This window comes from Podarcis bocagei (assembly GCF_964188305.1).
Source record: "Podarcis bocagei genome assembly, chromosome: 13".
NCBI lineage: Eukaryota > Metazoa > Chordata > Lepidosauria > Squamata > Lacertidae > Podarcis > Podarcis bocagei.
The window spans coordinates 19,814,147-19,834,981 of NC_138138.1; the positions used below are offsets into that span (position 1 = coordinate 19,814,147).

Genomic DNA, 20,835 nt, shown 5'->3' on the forward strand with positions numbered 1-20,835 from the left:
TAAATAGGTACTGCTGTGGCGGGAAGGTAAACTGCATTTCCGTGCGCTATGGTTTCCGTCACGGTGCTCCATTGCACCAGAAGCGGTTTAGTCATGATGGCCACATGACCCGGAAAGCTGTCTGTGGACAAACGCTGGCTCCCTCGGCCTGAAAGCAAGATGAGCGACGCAACCCCATAGTCAACTTTGACTGGACTTAACTGTCCTAGGGTCCTTTACCTTTTACCTTGCCTTGCTGGATCAGGCTGTAAAATTCTGTGGAACGGGTGACACATTAAGGCAAGGGTAGGCAACATAAGGCCCGTGGGCCGGATGTGGCCCAATTGCCTTCTCAATCCGGCCCACGGATGGTTCGGGAATCAGTGTGTTTCTACATGAGTAGAATGTGTCCTTTTATTTAAACTGCATCTCTGGGTTATTTGTGGGGCATAGGAATTCGTTCATTCCCCCCCCCCAAAAAAAAATATAGTCCAGCCCATCACATGGTCTGAGAGACGGTGGACCGGCCCCCTGCTGAAAAAGGTTGCCGACCCCTGCATTAAGGTGATTAAGGGTTAGATTATTTAGGCAAGGTTCATCTTTGGGTATTAATCAGTTCTAGATTTCATCTTAGACAGTCAGGCTCAGCTTTGGGTTTTAATCAATGCTAGATAATGTTACAGGCTTGCCACCACTAGAGCTTGGCAAAATGGATAAACAACTGTATGTCACCAAATACCTTGCAGCTGTTCAGAAAAATTAAGTAGGCAAAATTTCCTTGTTCTCCAAAGAACGTAAAAGCCACACTGTTCTATAGTTTAAAGCGGAAAAGGAGCTCCTAACCACAAACCTCTGGATCTGAAATGTCTGTAGCATTTACTTTTCCATCCGCTGCAATCATTTTTCCTTGTTAGAGTAAATCTTTCAAGGTTTCTTTTTTTGGGGGGGGGGGGCGGGGAGTTGTTATTGAGTAAATCCTATGTTAGAAGCACCGTTATCATGTCCCAATGTAATGGACAGGAGTTTTGCCTGTGGTAGATATATTTTTGTGTGTCTCTCCTTTGAAAAAAAAGAGAGAGAAGAAATTCTTACGCTTCTAAAAACTTCTTCAACATAAAACTTTACAAAAACATGTTTTGCTGTTTGATAGCAATATATTTTATCTACACTCCTGAAACAGCACACTGCATGTTACTTGCAAATGTAACAGATGTATTAGCTTGAAGGAAATATGCCTCAACCTTGAGTTACATAGACAAAATATTGCGGGCGTACTGTTGAGGAGGTGTTATTCCCTCATAACATTAGCCTTCCTCTGCGGGGGAAGATATCTGGATCCGGCAACAACAGAACATTTGCCCCATGAAAATATATTCTCCTGAAAGGTCATTTCAAAGCTTTTCAGGGCTTGGGGGGGGGATATCACTGTTTGCAGCCTTGGTAGTTGCCTTTTCAAACATCATTTTCCTTTTGCACAATTACATGGTAGCAAAGCAAAAAATTGTATGTTTGTCCATCTGCTTTCTGGCTAGGCAGGGGTGGTTTAAGACAGGAAGCCCCGTGGTGTGGTGACTGCTCCTCCTGAGGTAAAAATCAAGGCCTCAAGGTGAGGAGGGCAGCCACGTGGAATATCGCCTTTCCTTGTATAGTGACCCTCTCCCTTGACGTGAACCAAAGGCCAAGCATGCAAAGAGGGGTGTGGGGACGAAAGGGCTCCTGTCTTCTCTCGTCCCATCATGCCTATATAAATAGCTTATTTGACGTCAAGTCCAAAATAAAGTCCAAAAGCACATGGGGGGGCAGAGGGAGGGGGTAGAGTGGTCTCAGAGAGCTATAAATAACGCAGGGCTATTTTAAAAGCCTAGGTTTTAAATTAACGTGCTGGTAAATACAGGCCTTGCTCTTGACCTGCCTCGAAATATCCAAACGGCTGCAGTGATACGCAGTCTGTGACCTATTGCTATAGCATGTGGGGAATATGAAGAGCAAGCTTGAGTTTATAGGACCCTTATATCTGAGTGGGCCGTGGCTTTTCAGTGATTCAGCCACAAGCCTTTGTCAACTCCACCTGGCGATGCCATGGATTGACATTCTGTTTTTCCATGTGCATCTTGTTATCTTGGCTGGGTTGGAAGCAGAGATATATATATATATATATATACACCTGGGAACTGAAAGAGGGTTGGATTTTGACTCCTCCACTGCCCCGAATTAATTGCAAGGCCTTTCTCCATCTTTTGTTTCCTGTCTGTGAAAACAGGATTAGCAGTGATCTATTTCTCAGGGTTGCGAGCATGATTTAACAACCCCCTATCTTATGCAATAAGGATATTGCGCAAGTAAGATTGCTAACCACCTCCCTCTGGACAATCCTCCTGCTCTGACTTCAGTACAGAGTCATCTAAGATCTTGCTGTTGATAGCAAAGGATTTTGGTAGGCCTGCAGCCCCAGGTTTTGTGATGAAGGGTCCTAAAGAGGAGGAGGATAATTGTATAGCTGTAAATGGCGTGCCGTAAATGTACGGTATCTGAAGTTATTAATTTGTATTGGTTTGTGACAGAACACTGCCTGCCTGCTTTTAATTATATCTTCACAACTAAGAGGGCTAAAGACTTGAATACGCTTTAAAAATGTAAGGTAAACATGCATGAACAGCTTTGAATATATTTGTGTTTCCTTATCCCTCACAGTTAACATTAAGGGGGCATGCCTCCTGCAGGCAGGGTGCTACCACAGTAAATGTTAATAGTGAATAGCCACTGAGCGCAACTGTTGAGGCTTGAGGGATATAATGGTTTGGAAGAAACCGAGCAGGCATTGCTGAATCTCTTATGGGTCAGAAGTCAGATATGTTGGTGTTTCTTTAAAAAGGGGTGTGATGTGGGGAAGGCCTCAGAAGATCATTTCTGCAGTTGTCCTACACTTGGAGGCTGGGGTGCTCCAAGCAGGTTAATGATCTGCATGATCACCAAGAAGGAGAAGGAAACTGAGCATGGCAAGCAAAAGAAAAAGTGTTGACTAGAAGGTCACTGCTTTGTTTTGTTTAAAAAATAGAAGTACAGTACATGTACATAGGAAAACTGTGGGTTCTAGAATCCTTCCCTTCCACCCCTGCAGTTCTGTGATTCTCATACAATAAGGACTGCCTCTTCGAAGATGGTGCCTGTAACATACTAAGGTACTTTGTCAGAAGATTGACTCCATAACCTAGTCAACACATCGCAGTCAACCATGGTTTACCATGGGCATGGAGCACCTAGTTTGCCACTCACCTAGTTTGCCACTCACCCGCGATCATGGTTTGTTTTTCTCCAAACAAACCATGATGGGTGAGCCAAGAACAAACCTTAATCTTCACATCATAATGTGTTTGGGGTAAAAGCAACCAAAACAAAGGAGAATACTCTGCGAGAGCATAAGAAACAATATATGTTTGTTTTGCATGCAGTCTTTGTTTTGTCTGCTTCTAAATAATTTTCGATACCATTTTTGTTGTTTTGGGGTTTCTGTGTTTTTGTCTTGAGCAAAACAAGCCACAGTATGGGTGTAATGCTAAGTCGGGGATCTTGGCTTGCTGATATCAGAGGAGTGCAGTAAGCTGTGACATGCGAACACAGCTCGTGTTGTCCACATGCATTGACTGGCCATGGCTCTCCAGGGTTGCTGGCAGGGCTCTTTTCAAACTCTGCCTGGATATGCCAGGGTTGAACTTGAAAACTTCTCCACGCAAAGTATATGCCCTGCAACTAAGCTATTCCCCCACTCCCACCCCCGAGCTTACCATGTATGGTATGGAGTGCATGCATGCCTGGGAATAAGCGCTACTGAACGTAATGGGGACTTATGTTCTGAGTTAAATGTGTAGGATTGCACTGTAAGGCAGGGGTCAGCAAACTTTTTCAGCAGGGGGCTGGTCCACTGTCCCTCAGACCTTGTGTGGGGGGGTGGCGGACTATATTTTGAAGGGGAAAAAAGAAAATGCCCCACAAATGCATTTTAAATAAAAGGACACATTCTTCTCATGTAAAAACACCAGGCAGGCCCCACAAATAACCCAGAGATGCATTTTAAATAAAAGGACACATTCTACTCATGCTGATTCCCGGACCATCCGCGGGACAGATTTAGAAGGCAATTGGGCTGGATCCGGTCCCCGGGCCTTAGTTTGCCTACCCATGCCGTAAGGCAGCCTTTCTCAACCTGTGGGTCCCCAGATGTTGTTGAACTACAACTCCCATCACCCGTAGCTAGCAAGGCCAGAGCTCAGGGATGATGGGAGCTGTAGTCCAACAACATCTGGGGACCCACAGGTTGAGAACTGCTGCCATAAGGGATGTACATGCACAGGGCTTGTGTTAATAAGAGCTGGTGGAAGGGATACCAAGGGTTTCAAAAACCTTTGAAAATCAGAATGCTCTTTGGACACCACACTGGTTATGAAGCAGCACACCAGTCTACTGTTTGTTATTTACTGGGAGGGGCAAGGATGGGCCAGTACAGCATCAGTTAACTCATTCAAGATACTCCATGTAATAAAAGGGCATGCTTTATTAATTCCATTGACAACAATTTATATCTCATTTGATAGTCTTACCTTCTGTCTGTCTGTCTGTCTTTTTCTCTGTGGTTTTTTGTTTGCTTTTATAATCAGGCTCCTAACTGTTGAATATAAGCAGTGCAATACTGTACTTTGTGAAATCTCAGGAACCAGAGATTTTGGAGTTTGCAAATTTCCAGTGGCCAGGAAGTTGCGGCTTCAGTGCAAATGCTGATATACAGTTGTACCTCGGGTTAAGTACTTAATTCATTCTGGAGGTCCGTACTTAACCTGAAACTGTTCTTAACCTGAGGTACCACTTTAGCTAATGGGGCCTCCCGTTGCCGCCGCCGCGTGATTTCTGTTCTCATCCTGAAGCAAAGTTCTTAACCCGAGGTACTATTTCTGGGTTAGCGGACCCAGAAGCGTCTGTAACCCGAGGTACCACTGTACATAAGTTGTCCATAACTGTACACATGACTTATTTGGACATAACGTTTTAGTCACTGTGATGTTTTTCTTTGTTTTGTCTTGTTTTGTTTTGAAGAGTACATGCATCGTTAATATCTCTTAACAGTTGATGTAGGATTGCGGCCCTTAGCTTTCCTTTTTAAATCACGCCCCCCTCCCAAGGAATACACATTTGAAATCACTGGGCTTTAATGAACTGGCCAGACTCCATCTGTAGGTAGACTGTGGCATCCACAACACAGAAGCAGCCATCCCACCCCCTTTTGTTCTTGCCTTGCTTCCCCTTCTCTTGGCTTGGCAGCTGGCACAGCCTTTCCTCCCCCGGGGAATCTCTTCCACTGACCCCTGTGGTTGAAATGCAGCTTCTGATAGGCAGGCAGCTCCTCTTGCCTGAACCATCCCAGCTCCCAGAGAGCTTGGCTGGATTTATTTATAGCTGGCTCCTCCCCTACGTTCTATTTCAGGTCACCCCCGGCAGAAGCCATCTCGCTTGGTGGCAGGGATGAGAAACAATCGCAAGAAGGGAGCCTTGCGTCTCACGAAAAGGGGCCTTTTGTGAGAGTGCCAAAGAGCCGTGGGCTCTCCTTTTTTGTTCGATCTCTCCTCTGCTAGAGACTAGATTCATTGCCCTGGTGTTTTGGGTTTTTCTTTTTCATGCCTGAGGGAGATGTTGCTTCAACCCCTCCTTCCCTGGTGAATTGAGCCACACCTGAGATGTAAACCTTTTTATCCCACCCCCCTCCCTTTGCATCTTTTTCTCCTCTGCCTCCTTCTGCATCTTCCGACTCTTCTCCCCTTTCCTTCTGGAGTTGAGAAAATAGTTCTATCCCTTCCACTTCTTTCCCCTGCAAGGAGATTTTCATCTGCAACTATTTTGTTTTCCTTCCCTGGTGGCTTTGATTTATTCTTGGGGGTTTTCCTCGCCACTGCCGCTGTTGCTGCAAAACAATTCAACTTTTTTTTTCCCAAGAAGAAGACAACGCTTCCACTTGGAGGACAGATGTGTGTGTGTTCTTCGCGGCTGGCTTGAGAGGGGAGGGGATGTTGGATGGTTTGAGATGGCAATATAGCCTCAAAAGAGACACCTCCCCGAAGCCTTTGGTTGTGCAACGACGGATTGTCGTAAAGGGAAGCTGCAGTGGAATAACGGCAGTGTTTGCAATCACTCCTTGGCATGCTTCTTGTATCCTCGGTGTGGGGACTGCCAGAGATGTTGCAGACAATTTACGAAACTGAATCGTGTTTTTCTTCAGATGGAGTTTCTGGACACGAGCCATCGCTGGAACTCCTGTCACGGGCACAGATCCACGCCATACCTGTGGAAGGTGAGTACCATGTAGAGTCTGTGAAACGGGCTTTAAGGGTAGTGATTTTTAAAGTACGGTAGTCAAGTGTGTTTGAGGTTTGGTCTGGAACTTGGGACAATGGGGCATAATGAAGTGGCTGATATGTTTAGTGCATTGGGGGGGGGGAGTGTCCCTGAACATCTGAGCCTCAGCAAGGGGGCTTGGTTTTGTATAAAATCTGGTCCACGTGTGGCTGAGAAAAGAGCTGGACAAATCCCAGAGTCCTAGAATTGCCCCCATCTAGAGATAATGTAATATTTGTCCAGCACTTGAGCCTAAAACAAGGAACGTTCATTCTTAAAAATGTGATGCTATCACTTCGGACTTCTCAATATGTTTGTACCCCCTGGCTATGGATTTTCCAGGTGAAATTAATTTTAGGTTTGTGGTGGGTACTTGATTTGAACCAGGGTTCAGTTCTAAATGTTTGTAAACACTAGGGTCCAACCATGGCAAAGCAGAGTGCCTCTGATCATGGGAAGAGTGTTCCTCTCATCATGGAAGAACCACAGTCAGTTTCTCCCCTACACGAGAAAATTAGGATGCCAGATTTCCAGCACTTGAGGTCCAGCACTTATTTTTAAAGCAATTAACCCCTTGAACTGTAGCTTGACGGGACCCAGAATTGTTTTTCAAAGTTACTGCTCATCCCGGAGCACATTAAATAATAAGAGTGCTCCATAGCATGTGCAGAGGGCATCTCCATTTGTTCAGGCTTAGCTTTATTATTCTGTTAAATAATCTGGATCAGCCTTTGCAGAATGCAAAATAGCGAAGGCTTGAATTTCAGAACCTGATAAACAGTTTGGGATTAGCGGGCCCATTTTGATATTAAGTGGTAAAATAGATTCTTTTGTTGGTTCTGACTAAAAGTGAAAGTTATTTGGGCATCTCTTTGTAGCTAAAGTTTGCAGTATGTTCCTCTGGTTGGGATTGATTTGTAGGCTGGGGAGAGTCTAGTCTGTTTTCCTTCTGTATTCCCATAAAATAGAAATAGCAAAAGAGCAACTCGGGGCTTCCAGCCTGTCATCCTTTAGCAATAGTGCACCTTGATGCATGGTGAACACATCGGGGTCCTGCGCTGAACCTTTTCTCTCACTTATCTCTTGCCCATAAGTCATATTCTGTCATCTGCTGGCATACTAGGGTTAGCCAACATGCATGTTTCTGCACATGGATTGTATTTGCTGGAATGGAGTGAGAGTCTGTCTTACTCCAAAAAACGTTCCAGCTGTCTCAGAGCAAGGGAACAGCCACATTTCTGAGCTGAAGTGCATTTGTAAATAAATCCAGCTGAAGTGGGAAAGATGGAAATGCATTTCACACTAGGAAATCTGGGGTTATTAAATCACAGTTGAGCTGAGCCCTGTTCTGTGCAGTACTTAGCATCACAGTTAATCCTGGCTTGTTCCTATTTTATACGTTGTGCGGCTCGCATGAATGTAAAAGGAAGTCCTGACCTCTGAAATTGCTCAGCACCATTAGAGCAACACCTGAATATTTCAGTTGCAGCCGATTAGATTCAGGATTGTTCTCCAATCTTGGGCCTCAGGAACTGGCACAACTTAGAGGGGGATGTGGCGTTTCATCCAGGTGCCTCAGACTTCTCAAAATGTGAAGCTGGTCTCATAGGAATTCGAACTATTTTCCCAGAGCTGTAAAAGGACATACACTCATAGGTCTTGATCCTTATCTCATTGTTGATTACCCAGTAAAAGTCCGGTGTGAGAACAGGTTGATACAATAAAAATATGGGGCATAATTCATTTCCCCGTGTGCTCCTGGAGTTTTTCTTCTCCCTTCTCTTCCCTGCCAGCTCTTGACTGTAAAACGCAGTACCTGCCATGGGAGGCTGGTGATGACCTCTCCCATATATAGATGCAATGGGCACACACTCTTCACCAACCAGGGCCACACGCACAAGCTTCTCTTGCTTGGAGCACAAACAACTTGCATATGCATCTATGGTGTGGGGAGAAATGTCTAGGTTTCCATGTGGGATGTGCTTCTGAGCCTTCCAATAATAACATGTGTATTGCCAAGTGCTTGTTCCTAGCCAGTGGGAAGGAGTGGTCCTCCTTTGTGTCTGTTTGTGGTTTTGAGATACCTCCTTCCTCCTTCCTCTGTAATACGTGGCTCAGTCATTTGAAGCATCCAGAACTATTTATTCTGCAAGTATTTGCTGTGGCACAAATGCTTTCTGGTAGTGATGGACTGGTCTCTCGGTTTCATGAACCGAGGGGAGGTAGGGTCAAATGCTCCTTTGTTCGTTGGGCTGGGGTTTGGATAAGGACCCTTACGTTACTGTGCACAGGGGTTCCTGGAGGGAAAAGGCAAAAACAGAGTCTTTCTGAAGGAGTGGAGGTTTTTTGTGCCTTCATTTGCAAACCCAGAAAGATGTCACAGTGTGGAGAGCCTTGTGTCTGAATGAGGCTGTTGCAGCCAAATTATTTCTTGCAGATTTTATTTTTAAAAAGCTGGAGGGACATCTGCTAACAATCCTCCTATGCCTAGCATATTGTTGGAGTTAAAACAATTTATTGGTACTTGGGGCAGTGCTGCATATTGAGAAACTCCAGTGTGCTCACCACAAAGAAGTGTGTAAACAGATTTAAACATCTGTGCGCGTGCATCTAGGGAAATAGGTGTTCAAAGATATGTGCCTGGTTGACTTGTGCAATTTACGTGCTTGTTCTGGAACACATCAGGGTAACACTGGTACCTGTGCTGTAATCGTAGCCTGCTGAGGAGCTCAGCAAAGAAATGAGTTGCCTAGGGAAGTTATGTAATCTCCTGCCTTGGGAGATTTCTAGCTGTGGTCTACACATGCAGCAAAATGAGGTGGGAATGAGGTAGTAGAATGGACTGTACCACTTTAGACTACAGGTGGGAGAGCACATTTTTGTCGTGTACCCCTGCACAAACAACAACAACAGCCTACCTGCAAGCAATTACTCCCTGCACAACAGGAAGCATACCAGACTACACTACTTCCTTCAGTGTGTTAGGGTGTTATGTTTTTAATTAATTTGCAGGAATTCGTTTATTTTTCACATAGGGGAGCATGAAAAAATCCAACTCCTACCTGCAGTTAGAGCATTCTCTATCCCTTAAGTATTATATCACCTCATACTGCTGCATGCGTAGACCAGGCTGAAGTCTTGGAATCTATAACAGAAGTAGGAAAAGCTGGAACAGAAGGGAACTTGTCTGCTTTCCTTGTTGTTTTGTAAAACATAAGCCAGGTTTGAGTCAGAGGTAGCAACTTTGTTGGGACAATTTGCTATTTCAAAGGTTGGAAGAAAGTTGTTGAATCTCACAGCTGACCATATGTTTGGAGTTTGTATGTATGTGTAACCTTAACCAAACCTCGCACACTAATATCTGTTTTTATGTTTCTTTAGCTTTTCTGGATGGAGATTTTCAGGAAGCTGCGCCTTGGTTTTCGAAACGTTTCGGGAGTCGAACGGACTCCCAGAATGGATTAAATTCGAGAACCAAGGTATCACTGCAACTCCCACCATCCCTTACTATTGGCCGTGCTGACTGGGGCTGATGGGAGTTGGAGTCCAGCTGCATCTGCAGGGCACTATTTTGGCTACTCCTGCTTTAGGTACATAATGTTCTGCCACAGGATCTCTCTCATCTCTGTGTATCTGCAGAGAGTGTGATATTGCTAAGGCATCTATTCTGTGCAGTGCTATGGAGACCCAAGTGTCCATTTCTGTAACATTGGGTTGTGCTGATCTGGGAACAAGGGGGATGTTCCCAGATAAAAAAATCTAGAAAGGAAATCTAGATTGGGGACCCCTGCACCTATGCTAAATGTTCTCCAACAGTGGTCCCCAGCTTCCTTTAGGTAGTCCACAATGTGTCTGTGGATTTGTGGTTGAGGAAGGGGCACAATACACCCTTTGCATTAAAGACTATTATTGATCTTTAATTGTATTTTTACTGCTGCTTTCATTTCTTGGAATGTATTATATTTTTATTGTACGTACTGTGTTGCCGTTTGAATTAAAATGGATTCAGATTGTAATACAGCGAAATACAACATATAAGCAATAAAGGAAGCAATAAAAATACAATTAAAAATAATACAGCATCTAGCCCAGTGCACTGCAATTGCTACAAGAAGCAGAAAAATAATTAAGAGAGCCACCAAGACCCTATGCAATTTTCCAGTGGTCTGTGGGAGGAAAAGTTATGGAATCTCTGGCTTAGACAAAAGAAGGCTAAATAAGAAACATTGATAGTTTTCATTCAAAAGGATAATGGAAAGACCTGAGAGAATGATAGGCCATGTAATTAAATGAGGATAGGAGAAGAAACTACATGATACTTTTAAACTGGAGGGAGGCACATGAAATGTTCTTGGGGGGAGGGAACTTATTTGGGGGAATGGAACTACACATTACCCTCAACCTCACGTCAGAAAAACTTGATGGCCCCTTAGTCTAAGGAACTGTCCTGTTTAACTCCTGTTAGTGGCAAAGAGCAATTATGATGATGCAACAGAGTGTAAGGAACAACTAGAATTTCCTGACTTGCTTTGTAAAATGCTAGACTGAATTTAACTGTATAAAGAGAGAGAGAGAGAGAGAGAGAGAGAGAGAGAGAGAGAGAGAGAGAAAGAGAGAGAGAGAGAGAGAGAGAGTGTCAGGGGCGGTGATGTCTGCAAATAGGAATTTCCATTCATTCTTCTTCCATTATAACAAAGCGAAAGAGGCCATCTGATGAGTCTTAATGTAGATTGGGGTCTAAACCAAGCACACGGAAATCAGTCTTCAGGATGTGTAAAGTAACTAGCGAAAACTGGCTGCCACCAAAATCTACTGTGTGCTTCTCCGTTGTCCATCTGCAAGTCTTGCTCCTCCTCTTGTTGAAACTGCCCCAGCCACCTCCTTGCTATTTAATTAAACAATATCCCTCTCTCCCTCTGTTCAATACCAAGTGTGAAACACTGAGGATTTGGCTGTGATGTCTGAACTAGGTCATTACGCCTGTCCAACTATCCGGGCAGAGCAATCCTGTGCGCACATTATGCCAGGGTACGTTGCTGCCACGCCAACAGAACAGATGCCGTTTCCACTTTGTGCTCAGCCTGGGCAGGAAAGAGGAAAGCACAACACCAGAAAGGATAGAGGCGGTGTGAAAACGACAGAGGCGGTGCCTCTGGAAACACAGCCACAGGCCTTCAGTCAGGGACTGCACTGGTGACAATGCCAACACGCTACATGGGCATGGAGGCAACCAAGCAATACAGGTCATTATGAGGGCTTGCAGTGTCCCCTTCCCATGCCCACAATGCGCAAGGTGTGCAAGAACTAAGCAGCAGACAGAGGCACAGCCAAGGGAGGCCTGTGGCCCTGTCCCTCACACCAGTCACAAGCACCCTCAGGAGGTCTCTTGTTTGAATCCCTCTATGAACAAAACAGTTTATCTCAGTACAAGAGGGGCACAAAACAAGGCAGCAGCAACAAGTGCGAGAGCAAAGCTGACATGGACACATAAAGAGTAATTTCCTTTTTAAATTGTGGTGCCCAGAACTGCTGATTTGAGTTCCTCTATAGCAGGCACGTCCAACTTCCAAAATACTGAGATCTACTCACAGTTGAGCTTCGATCATGATCCACCTCTGGGTCGCCATCAACAGGCTGCACATGCCTGCTCTATAGTATCCTTCGACAACATTTGCCGGAGATATATAGCCCCATGCCGCACATCCCACCATCAAGATCTATGGTCTCCTTGTTTGTGGTTTATGGTCCTGGTGGTGGTGTGTTGATTTTGGGTGCTTAATGGAGGCAGCTTTTCCGCCCCGCCCCCCGATCCCACCCCCCTCATTTTGAAGTCAAGGGGGGGGGAATCATTGTGCCAATTTTCGGGCTGGTGTAGAGTTTCTCCATTGTTGGGAACATAGCTATGGATCAAAGGATAGGATACACAACACAAGTTGTGCACTCTTTTCCTCTGCTGTCCACTACCATTGCCCTGCTTTGATTGTTCTGCCAATGTCCCTGGGCATCTTCTGCTGGCATACATTTCACAGCGGTTATATAGGGGGTCTTGCTTGTGTAGCAGGGCTTCTAGCAAATTGTATGGCCAGTGGACTTGCCGGCATAGGATTGCACTCTGAGTCACTTTCACATTCTGTGTAGTGTGCTGCAGGAGCAGCTGTTTGCTCTTAACCTTCAGGCTTTACGTTGGATCTGTGATTCAGCTAGGAGGCTAGGTATTCTTCTGCTCCCCTCCCCAGTAGAGATTCTGACCCAAGGAAAACCAGAATCATGGTCAGAATAAATTAGGCAAATTATATAACTTTTTGTGTTTGCTTGATTTCCATTAATTTGTTCTGCTTCCAAGATCCTGGCTAATTTTCAAAGTACATTTCATTTGCCAGCGACTGTTGGAAAGAGGGAAGTGATTGAAGGTTGAGACTACATGTTTTGAAGGGTGGTTTCAGGGAACAATGGCAAATGGAAGAAGGAAAAGGGCTGAACAGACACCAAAACGCATGTGTGTCTGTGCATGCCCACAACACTCACACGTACACACAATTGCCAAAACAGCACTGACATTTTCACTCTTCTCCCCTGTGCTTTCTCAGCTTTTGCCGAGACACAGTGTTTTTCCCCTTCAGTTATGACGTACAGAAACTTGCTTTTTTTATACCAGCTAAGAAACATTCTAAAGCCATGAAGACTCTTAGGAGGCCTGTTTCTGAATGCTTAGACGCTGGAGTCTCAGATCGGTATCTCGGAACGTGTTTGCAATGCCATCATGGAAACACAGAATATATTCAGCCTCTGGTTAGAAATCTAAACAGCAGAGGCGAAAGTTTAGCTAGTGATTAAATAAATTAATTCTTGTACAGATTGATTCTCAGCGGCTAGCCTGGCAATTGCTTTTGATTTGCTGTTGAAACCATTTTCACACTATTTATGTATCCTGCTGTTGCTTATTAATTGAAACCTGTGTTCTAGGAGTGGTGAAATGCCTTTAAAAACCGCCCCCCCAAAAAAACCTCATTCCTATTTCTACACATGCCTCATGCCCATGCTGGTTCCTCCAGACCAGGGATGGAGACCCTGTGGTCCTCCAGACATCTTTGGACTCCAACCTCCATCAGCCGCATTGGTCAGTGTTCATGGGAGTTGTAGTCTAGCAACAACTAAAAGCCTGCAGGTTCCCATCTCTGTTCCTGACCATTGCGGTCATCCATTGGCACTCTGAACAAATGTGAATAGTTTATGATGAGAGCAACAGGGCGGACGGGGATGTGTGTGTGGAATCTGTGTAAAAAAGCATGCCGGTCTAAGAATACCGGGGCGGGTATTTTTAGAATAAAGGTTTAAGCTGCTTACTGTTGTCAGCCCGAATTCTAACTCTTGTGTGTGCTGCGTTGGTGATTCTTCCATCTTGCTGTGATGCCAACTTTTTATGCGTGACTTGGGTAGGACCAGGAAAGCGAGAATCAGCCGGCGTAGTCATTTATTCAGTCCCTAGCAAAACTTTGAAAAGATGTTTTGACTTATAATCTTTGGATCCGTGCAGTTCTGCATTTTCAAGAAACTATTGGGGTGGCAAGGGCGGCGGAGAAACACTCCCCTTCTTACGACAGCAAAGATAGGGATGAAAACATGAGGCTCTTGTTGAAATCTCAGAAACTGGGTATGGAAGGTAAGAACATAAGAAGAGCTTGCTGGATCAGGCCAATGGGCCATCTCATCAGGGAGCCTTACAGTGGCCAACCTGATGCTTATGGAACCAGAAGCAGGACCCCTGAATCCAATATTACTCTCGCCTCCTCTGTTTACTAGCCAGTGTGTCATGGTCTGGTTCACGGGTGATCGAAGTCCCGGCAGGGGACGTCAGGACCGGGGGCAAGATGGCGGGGTGGGAGCAGGAATGGGGGTCCAGAAGCCAGGAAGCCAAGAGTCTGAGGGTCAGAGAGCCAGGAATCAAGAAGCCGAGGGTCAGAAAGCAAGGAGTCACAAAGTCAGGGGTCTGAGGATCAAGAAGCAGGGAGTCAAGAAGCCGAGGTTCAAGGATCAGGAAGCAAGAAGCCAAATTCAGCAAGGCAGGAAGCGTGTTGCTGTGGCAAAGAGCCGAAGGGAAATGCTGACCTTATATCCCTTCCCAGCTCTTGCCACCAGGTGCTGTGAGTTACCAATCGGCCTTACCTGCCTCTTCAGAACAAACTTAGGAAGGCCCCAGTCCTGCAAAGTCCTATTGGTCACAGGGCCTGGCTCCTGCACGCACACCTGACACAGGCATCTTCACTTGGTCGCAAGTGGTTGAAAGTCGGGAGCAAAAATGCGCCTGGCGCCTGGCTAATTTCAAACACTGCTTCTATAGCAGGTTAACCTCTATAGGGGAACCTGTGAGGATTTGTCCTCCAGGAATATTCCACACCTGAATTTTCAGTGGTCATTTAAAATCGGGGTGTGTGGGTGAGTTTTTATTTCTATCAATGTTTAATAGTTTTAAATGATTGTTCCCCCCCCCATGTTTTTAGCTGCCCTTATTTTTATCTGTAAGCCACTTTGAGTCCCTGTCGGGGATAAAGGTGGGGTATAAATAAATATGTAACAACAGTACATACATTGCGTGCAGAAAGTCACAGGTTCAGTTCCTGGCATATCCAGGTACTGGTACTGGGGAAGATTCCTTTCTGAAACCTCCGGACAGCTGCTGTCAGCAGCCAGAGTTCATGATGCCACCTCTCCCCTTTCAGATCCCTCCTTAAAAGCCTCTACGAGGCCTTTGACTTAATTCCAACTGTAACCAAGCTTAAGCATGTGTATCTGTATTTGATCTCATTCATCCCTGGCTGCAGAGAAAGTTGCCTTACACTGGTGCCTACTGGGCTATTATTTCAACCTTTCTATTTTTAAAACGTCGTTAACTTTTAAACCTTTTAATTATCTCAAGCTGCCGTGAGCTTTTATTGATTAGAGGGGTTTTTTTTATTTAAAGCTGTGCCATTCTTTTGCTTTATTACTCTATAAATATTGCAGTTGGGTTTTTTTTGCTCTTCTTGTAGACTGTCCTGAGAATGCCCATTGGCCATTGAAGGGTGGTCATGCAAGTTGGGTAAGAAACTGTCAGTGAGGGGGCCTGGAGAGAGCAGGTGAACAGGCATTAATGGGCAACAGGAGAAGCAGCTGAGTGAGGGGAGTCCCGAGACTGACAGTGGGTCCCCTGTTGGAGTGTTGGCCCTGGCAGGTGCACAGTGATGCCAGCGCCTGCAGCTGGTCCGGAAGGGCAGGATGTGCATTTTATAAATAAATAATGCCAGGTTAAGCTACAGTGCTGCCTCTAGTTACGAACTTAATTCGTTCCGGAGGCCCGTTCTTAACCTGAAACTGTTCTTAACGAGAGGTGTGCTTTCGCTAATGGGGCCTCTTGCTGCCGCTGCGCTGCCGGCACACTATTTCCGTTCTCATCCTGGGGCAAAGTTCTCAACTCGAGGTAACTCTTCCAGGTTAACCGACTTTGTAACCTGAAGCGTTTGTAACTCGAGGTACCACTGTATTTGCCCTTGTACTCTCCACTCTGGACCAATAGCAAAAAGGGATTAGTGGCCTGTGTCTAGTTCTGGGCAGCACAAGTTAAGAAGGAAATTGATAAGCTGGAACATGCACAGAGGAGGGTAATGTAGATGACCAAGAGTCTGGAAACCAAGCCTTATGAAGAATGGTTGAGGGAATTGGGTATATTTAGCCTGGTAAAGAGGAGATATGATAGCCATCTTCAAGTCACTTAAGGACTGTCACATGGAGGATGGAGCTACCTTGTTTTCTCCTGCTCTGGAGGCTAGCACCAGAACCAATGGCTTCAAGTTACAAGAAATGTGATTCCAACGAAACATCAGGAAGAACTTGTAGGAGCTGTTCGACAGTGGAACGGACTCCCATCAGAGGTGGTGGGCTCTCTTTCCATGGAGGTTTTTAAACGTAGGTTAGATGGTCATTTGTCACAGATGCTTTAGCTGAGATTCCTGCATTGCAGGGGTTTGGACTAGAGGACCTTCAGGGTGTCTTCCAACTCTGTCCCTTAACTGACCGGACAGTCATTTTCTGGCAATGCTCTGGCTTTGGGTTTCCAGCATCAGGCAAGGATTTGAACCAGATGATGTGCTAGGCCCCTTCAAATTCTCTGACCTTCTGCATGTTCCACAACTGAGCCATAGCCCCAGCCTCTTATTTTGTTTGCAAAACTGTAGAGCACCACATGCACTCTTGGTTCTATGAAATAGGTAAATAATATCCGCAATAATTAAGAATTAAGTACATTTCTAAACATGTCTGATGCAGATAGAATGATAGCCAGATTTCAGAGTGGGAGACAGGTTGGCATGCAAATTTCCCCGGGTCTTTTTTTTGCACTGGAGTTCTTGATAAGTGGCCTGTGTTAACTCTGGTTTAGGAGAATCCCTTGGTTCATTTTTTAACTAAGAGTCAACAGCAGTCAGATGTAATGATCAAACCAGAGCAAGAAGGGCAGAATGAATTCACTTGAGTCAGCATATGGAGCTAATGATCCTGTGGCCCACTCTCAATCGCTTGCTCCTGATTAATGTTGCCTCTGCACTTGGGTGGCTAAGTGATTCCATCTTTCTAGATGTTGTTGGGCTCCCCATCCCTGACCATAAGCCATGTCTGATCAGAGTTGGGAGTCCAACAACATCTGGGCCATTGGTTCCCTATTCCTGCGTTAGAGCAAAACAGCTTGGGGGAGGGACTGATCTGTAGTAAAGAAACAGAACAGAGGAGAAGGTGCCTAACCCTTTCTCCATCCACTGCTTTTCTTCCACGGTTCTTTCCCAGCAGGCCTATCCCCAAACTCAGGGGGTGTGAGTTTGTGAAGGTAAAAATGCACCTAAATCTCTTTCTCCTTTCTGCATAGATGCCAAAGTTTCTAACCTTTATAGCTGGGGATATTAGTTACTCTGTATTTACACAAACAAAATATCACCATCGGAATCCAAAGCCTTGTGGAAGAGCCATAGCTCAGTGTTGGAGCAACATGCTCTGCATAAAGGAGATTCCTGTTTAGTCCCTGACAAGCTCTAGTTAAAGGAACCTCAAGTGATGGGAAAGATACTTACTTGGGACTCTGGAGAGCTTCTTTCCGTCAGTTTAAACCATTGGTTTTCAGCTGGTGGGTCAGCATCCACTAGTGGATCACAACAGGAACATGGCCACCATGGCAAAAGATTAAGAAATGTGTCCCGAATGCAGTTTGGGATAAAAGTGGATCTTGGGTCAAAATGCATTTGAAGACAGCCGGTGTAGACAATACCCTGCTAGATGGATCAGTGTTCTGACCCAGGATTTTACATCGTCGTATGATCCAATTTCTGCACTACTATAAGAAAGGGCAAAGAGCTCTGCAGGGCACTTGGGCCTTGACAGTGCTCCCTGGCTCCCAATTCACAAATATATATTTACAACAGCCTACCTATTAGCTGTTGAGCCAAATTCAAGGTTTTGTTGCTGGTATTTAAAAGCCCAAACAACTTGAATTGGTTGGGGGCTCTTAGTCTTCCCTCACCTGTTGATTCTCGCCTGCAAGGGTCCTTTCCTTGAGATGATTTGTAACCTGTCTTTTTCCTCCCAGGAACAAGAAGTAAGCCTAATTATGAGGGGAAATGGGCTAAAAGAGGTACATTGGGGGATGGGGAGGCAAGCGAGAGTTGTAGTTGCCACCCAGCGTCTTCAGAGTTACCTGTAGTAGACCTTTGTGGAAGGCCTTGTGGAGTAGAGAGCTTTTTGGCCTTGCATACTTCTTCTACTATTTATTTAATTATTGCATTTCTATCCCACCTTTCTTCCAAGGAGCTCAAGGTGTGGTGTACTTGGTTCTTCCCTCTCTCCATGTTATCCTCACAACAGCCCTGTGACTTTGGTTAGGTTGGGACTTAGAGACTGAGCCAAGGTCACCTAGCGAGCTTCATGGCTAAATGGGGATTTGAACCCTGGTCTCCCAGATCCTAGTCGGTGTTATTTATTTATGGATTCCCCCCCCCCAACTCACAGTATTTACTTAATTGGCATTAAGTCAATTATCCAACGAAGTCACACTCAAAGTAGACCTGGTGAAATCAAAGTCCAGTGTGTCTACTCTGAGCATGACTCCCACCCAATGATAATAATTGTTACTACTGAGATTTGGAATTGTTAATAGCTGTTCATTTAACATATTGTGAGACACTTCAAGCACAGTATAGTGGGAAAGCAGCATACAAATAAGCTGATGGTGATGATAATTTGCAGAGAAGAATCAGCAGGTGCTGAAAGCGTTAAGCCCCTTCTCCCTCACAAGCATCCTTAGTTAGGGTTGCCTGGTTAGGAGCATCCCAGATCCTGAGATTTGAGGGCCCAAACCTGAGACATAGGGGTGGCCCCTGGTGATGTCCCAATGGAGGACCCTGGTGACATTTTGTAGGTTGGCTGTGTAGATTGAGGTTAACTGGGAATGGGGAGAAAGACAGACTGCAGGCACAATCATTATTATTACAGTGGTACCTTGGTTCTCGAACTCAATCCATTCTAGAAGTCCGTTTGACTTCTAAAATGTTGGAAAACCAAGGTGCAGCTTCTGATTGGCTGATTGACCCTGGAAACAATGGCAACAGCTGAAACGAACGTTCGGCTTCCAAAAAACGTTCGCAAACCGGAACACGTCCGGGTTTGTGATGTCCGGGAGCCGATTTGTTTGTCAACTAAGCCATTCGGGAACAAAGGCACCACTGTATTATTGTTGTTGTTGTTGTTGTTGTTGTTGTTGTTGTTGTTGTTGTTGTTGTTGTTATTGACTCACCCACCTGGAGATTCAGGCCCATTACCTGGAGGGAACCAGGGAAACCTGGAGACTTCAGGTCAGACCCAGAGGTCTGGCACCCCTACCCTGAACCCTGCATTTGTACTACTTTGACAGGTGCATGTTTGTGAGCAAGTCTTAAGCTCTTTCTCCTCTTTCTTGAGTCACTGCAAACTCTTTTTATGTTAAGGAAGAGTTGATTGGTGGGGTAGGGAAGGAACATGTACTCCCTTAGCCTGTTGCAAATTAATTGCTTGCAACACAAGCCTGGCTTTTCCCCTTGCTATCAATTAAAACCACAGGAACCTGCTTGTGAGGGTTTCCTATCTACGCAAATCTCTCTCCAAAGAGACCAATAAGTCTGTCCTTTGCAAGCACTGCTGACTTCCCTCAAGGGGGCAAGCTTGGGAGAGAGAGCATTTATGCTACCATTTTTGTGTCTTCATGGCTTCCTCCTCTGGAGCAAATTACAGACTAAGCTTCATTCGCATTTAACAAATGTTCCTGATGGCCCTTTCTCCCTTCTCCCTTGTGTCGGAGAAGGGATGGGAAGAAAATAATGTTTACTCCTTCCCCTTCTACCCGGTTTCCCTTAAAATCTCCGGCTTTCCAATGTTCTAGGCTTACCTTGCAAACACAAATGGAACCCTGCAAGGGGTGGTAAAACCAGCTTGCATGGAGGAGGAAGTTGTAGGGGACAAGTTAAGTTCTTTGCTTCCTTCCTGTTTCTTCACTAATGCAAATGATCCCTTTCTTGGGATGCTTTTCAAGACAGAGCATCTATTCATATGCCTGCAGTAGAATGTGTAGTTTGCCCCTGGTTGCACCATTCCCCTCATTGGTTAGAGCATGGTGCTGATAACACCAAGGTTGCAGGTTCAATTCCTCTATGGGACGGCTGCATATTCCTGCAGCTATAGGGGGAAAGTAGACAGCGGAATAAGGGTGAAACGCCCTACTCTTGCCTATCAGTTTTCTGCTTGAAATCATGCCTTCCCCAGTGCTGCTTTGCAAAGGTGAGCCAGCAGCTGGGCTTTGAAGACATTCAGCGAAAGCAGAACATGTTGTTTCTTGCAAGAAGGGAAGGCAAAACCTGGGATTTTAGCACATTGTGGGTCAGTGTCTGTGTGCCGTCCTCTTTGCTTGAGCCTGGATAAATGGAAAGAAATATTGTGGAGTGGAGTGGAGCTAGGGAGGACCCACCGAAGGCAAGTTTGGAGTGAAGCCCGTAGCAGAGCTATAAATACATCGAGTGTTTGTGGTGACGACAACCATAAACCTCAGCAGCTAAACCAGAATTTGGCAAAGGCTATCGGCTGAGGAATTTCGAGGTGGGTTATAAAACTCCTGAAAATAGATTCTGAGCAGGATGGAGCTCTTCCACACAATCTGGGTTTGCCAGCAAGGAATCTTGTCCTCCCCCCACCCCCCCGTTTGTGTGGTATGAGGGAAAGATGTAAATATCAAATGTGCACTAGTATGAAGTATTGGATTCAGCCCTCAGAAATCATGAAAGCGCTGTACATGTCTTCATTTTGGGGGAGGTGGTGTCCAGAAGAGAAAGACTAATAAAGCAATGAGAATTGGGTGTAGAGGGCGAAATTATGACAGTGGGCACAGAGAAAAGAGGCAGGAGACAAAATACGGTCTCCAAATGAAGATGCAAATTT

General features: G+C 45.3%; 1 protein-coding gene across 6 annotated transcripts in view; it reads left to right on the plus strand.

Annotated features, from left to right (window-relative positions):
* The window catches only part of HDAC5 (histone deacetylase 5), a 120,530-nt gene that overhangs the window by 26,788 nt on the left and 72,907 nt on the right, over positions 1-20,835 (plus strand). For 3 of the 6 annotated variants that reach the window (XM_081166135.1, XM_081166137.1, XM_081166134.1), the window contains one exon: positions 6,242-6,313. In XM_081166135.1, coding sequence (XP_081022261.1) covers positions 6,242-6,313 — 72 coding nt within the window. Of the gene's footprint in view, positions 1-5,480; positions 6,314-20,835 lie in introns of those variants that run through there. The other 3 variants (XM_081166132.1, XM_081166133.1, XM_081166136.1) reach the window with 2 other exon arrangements.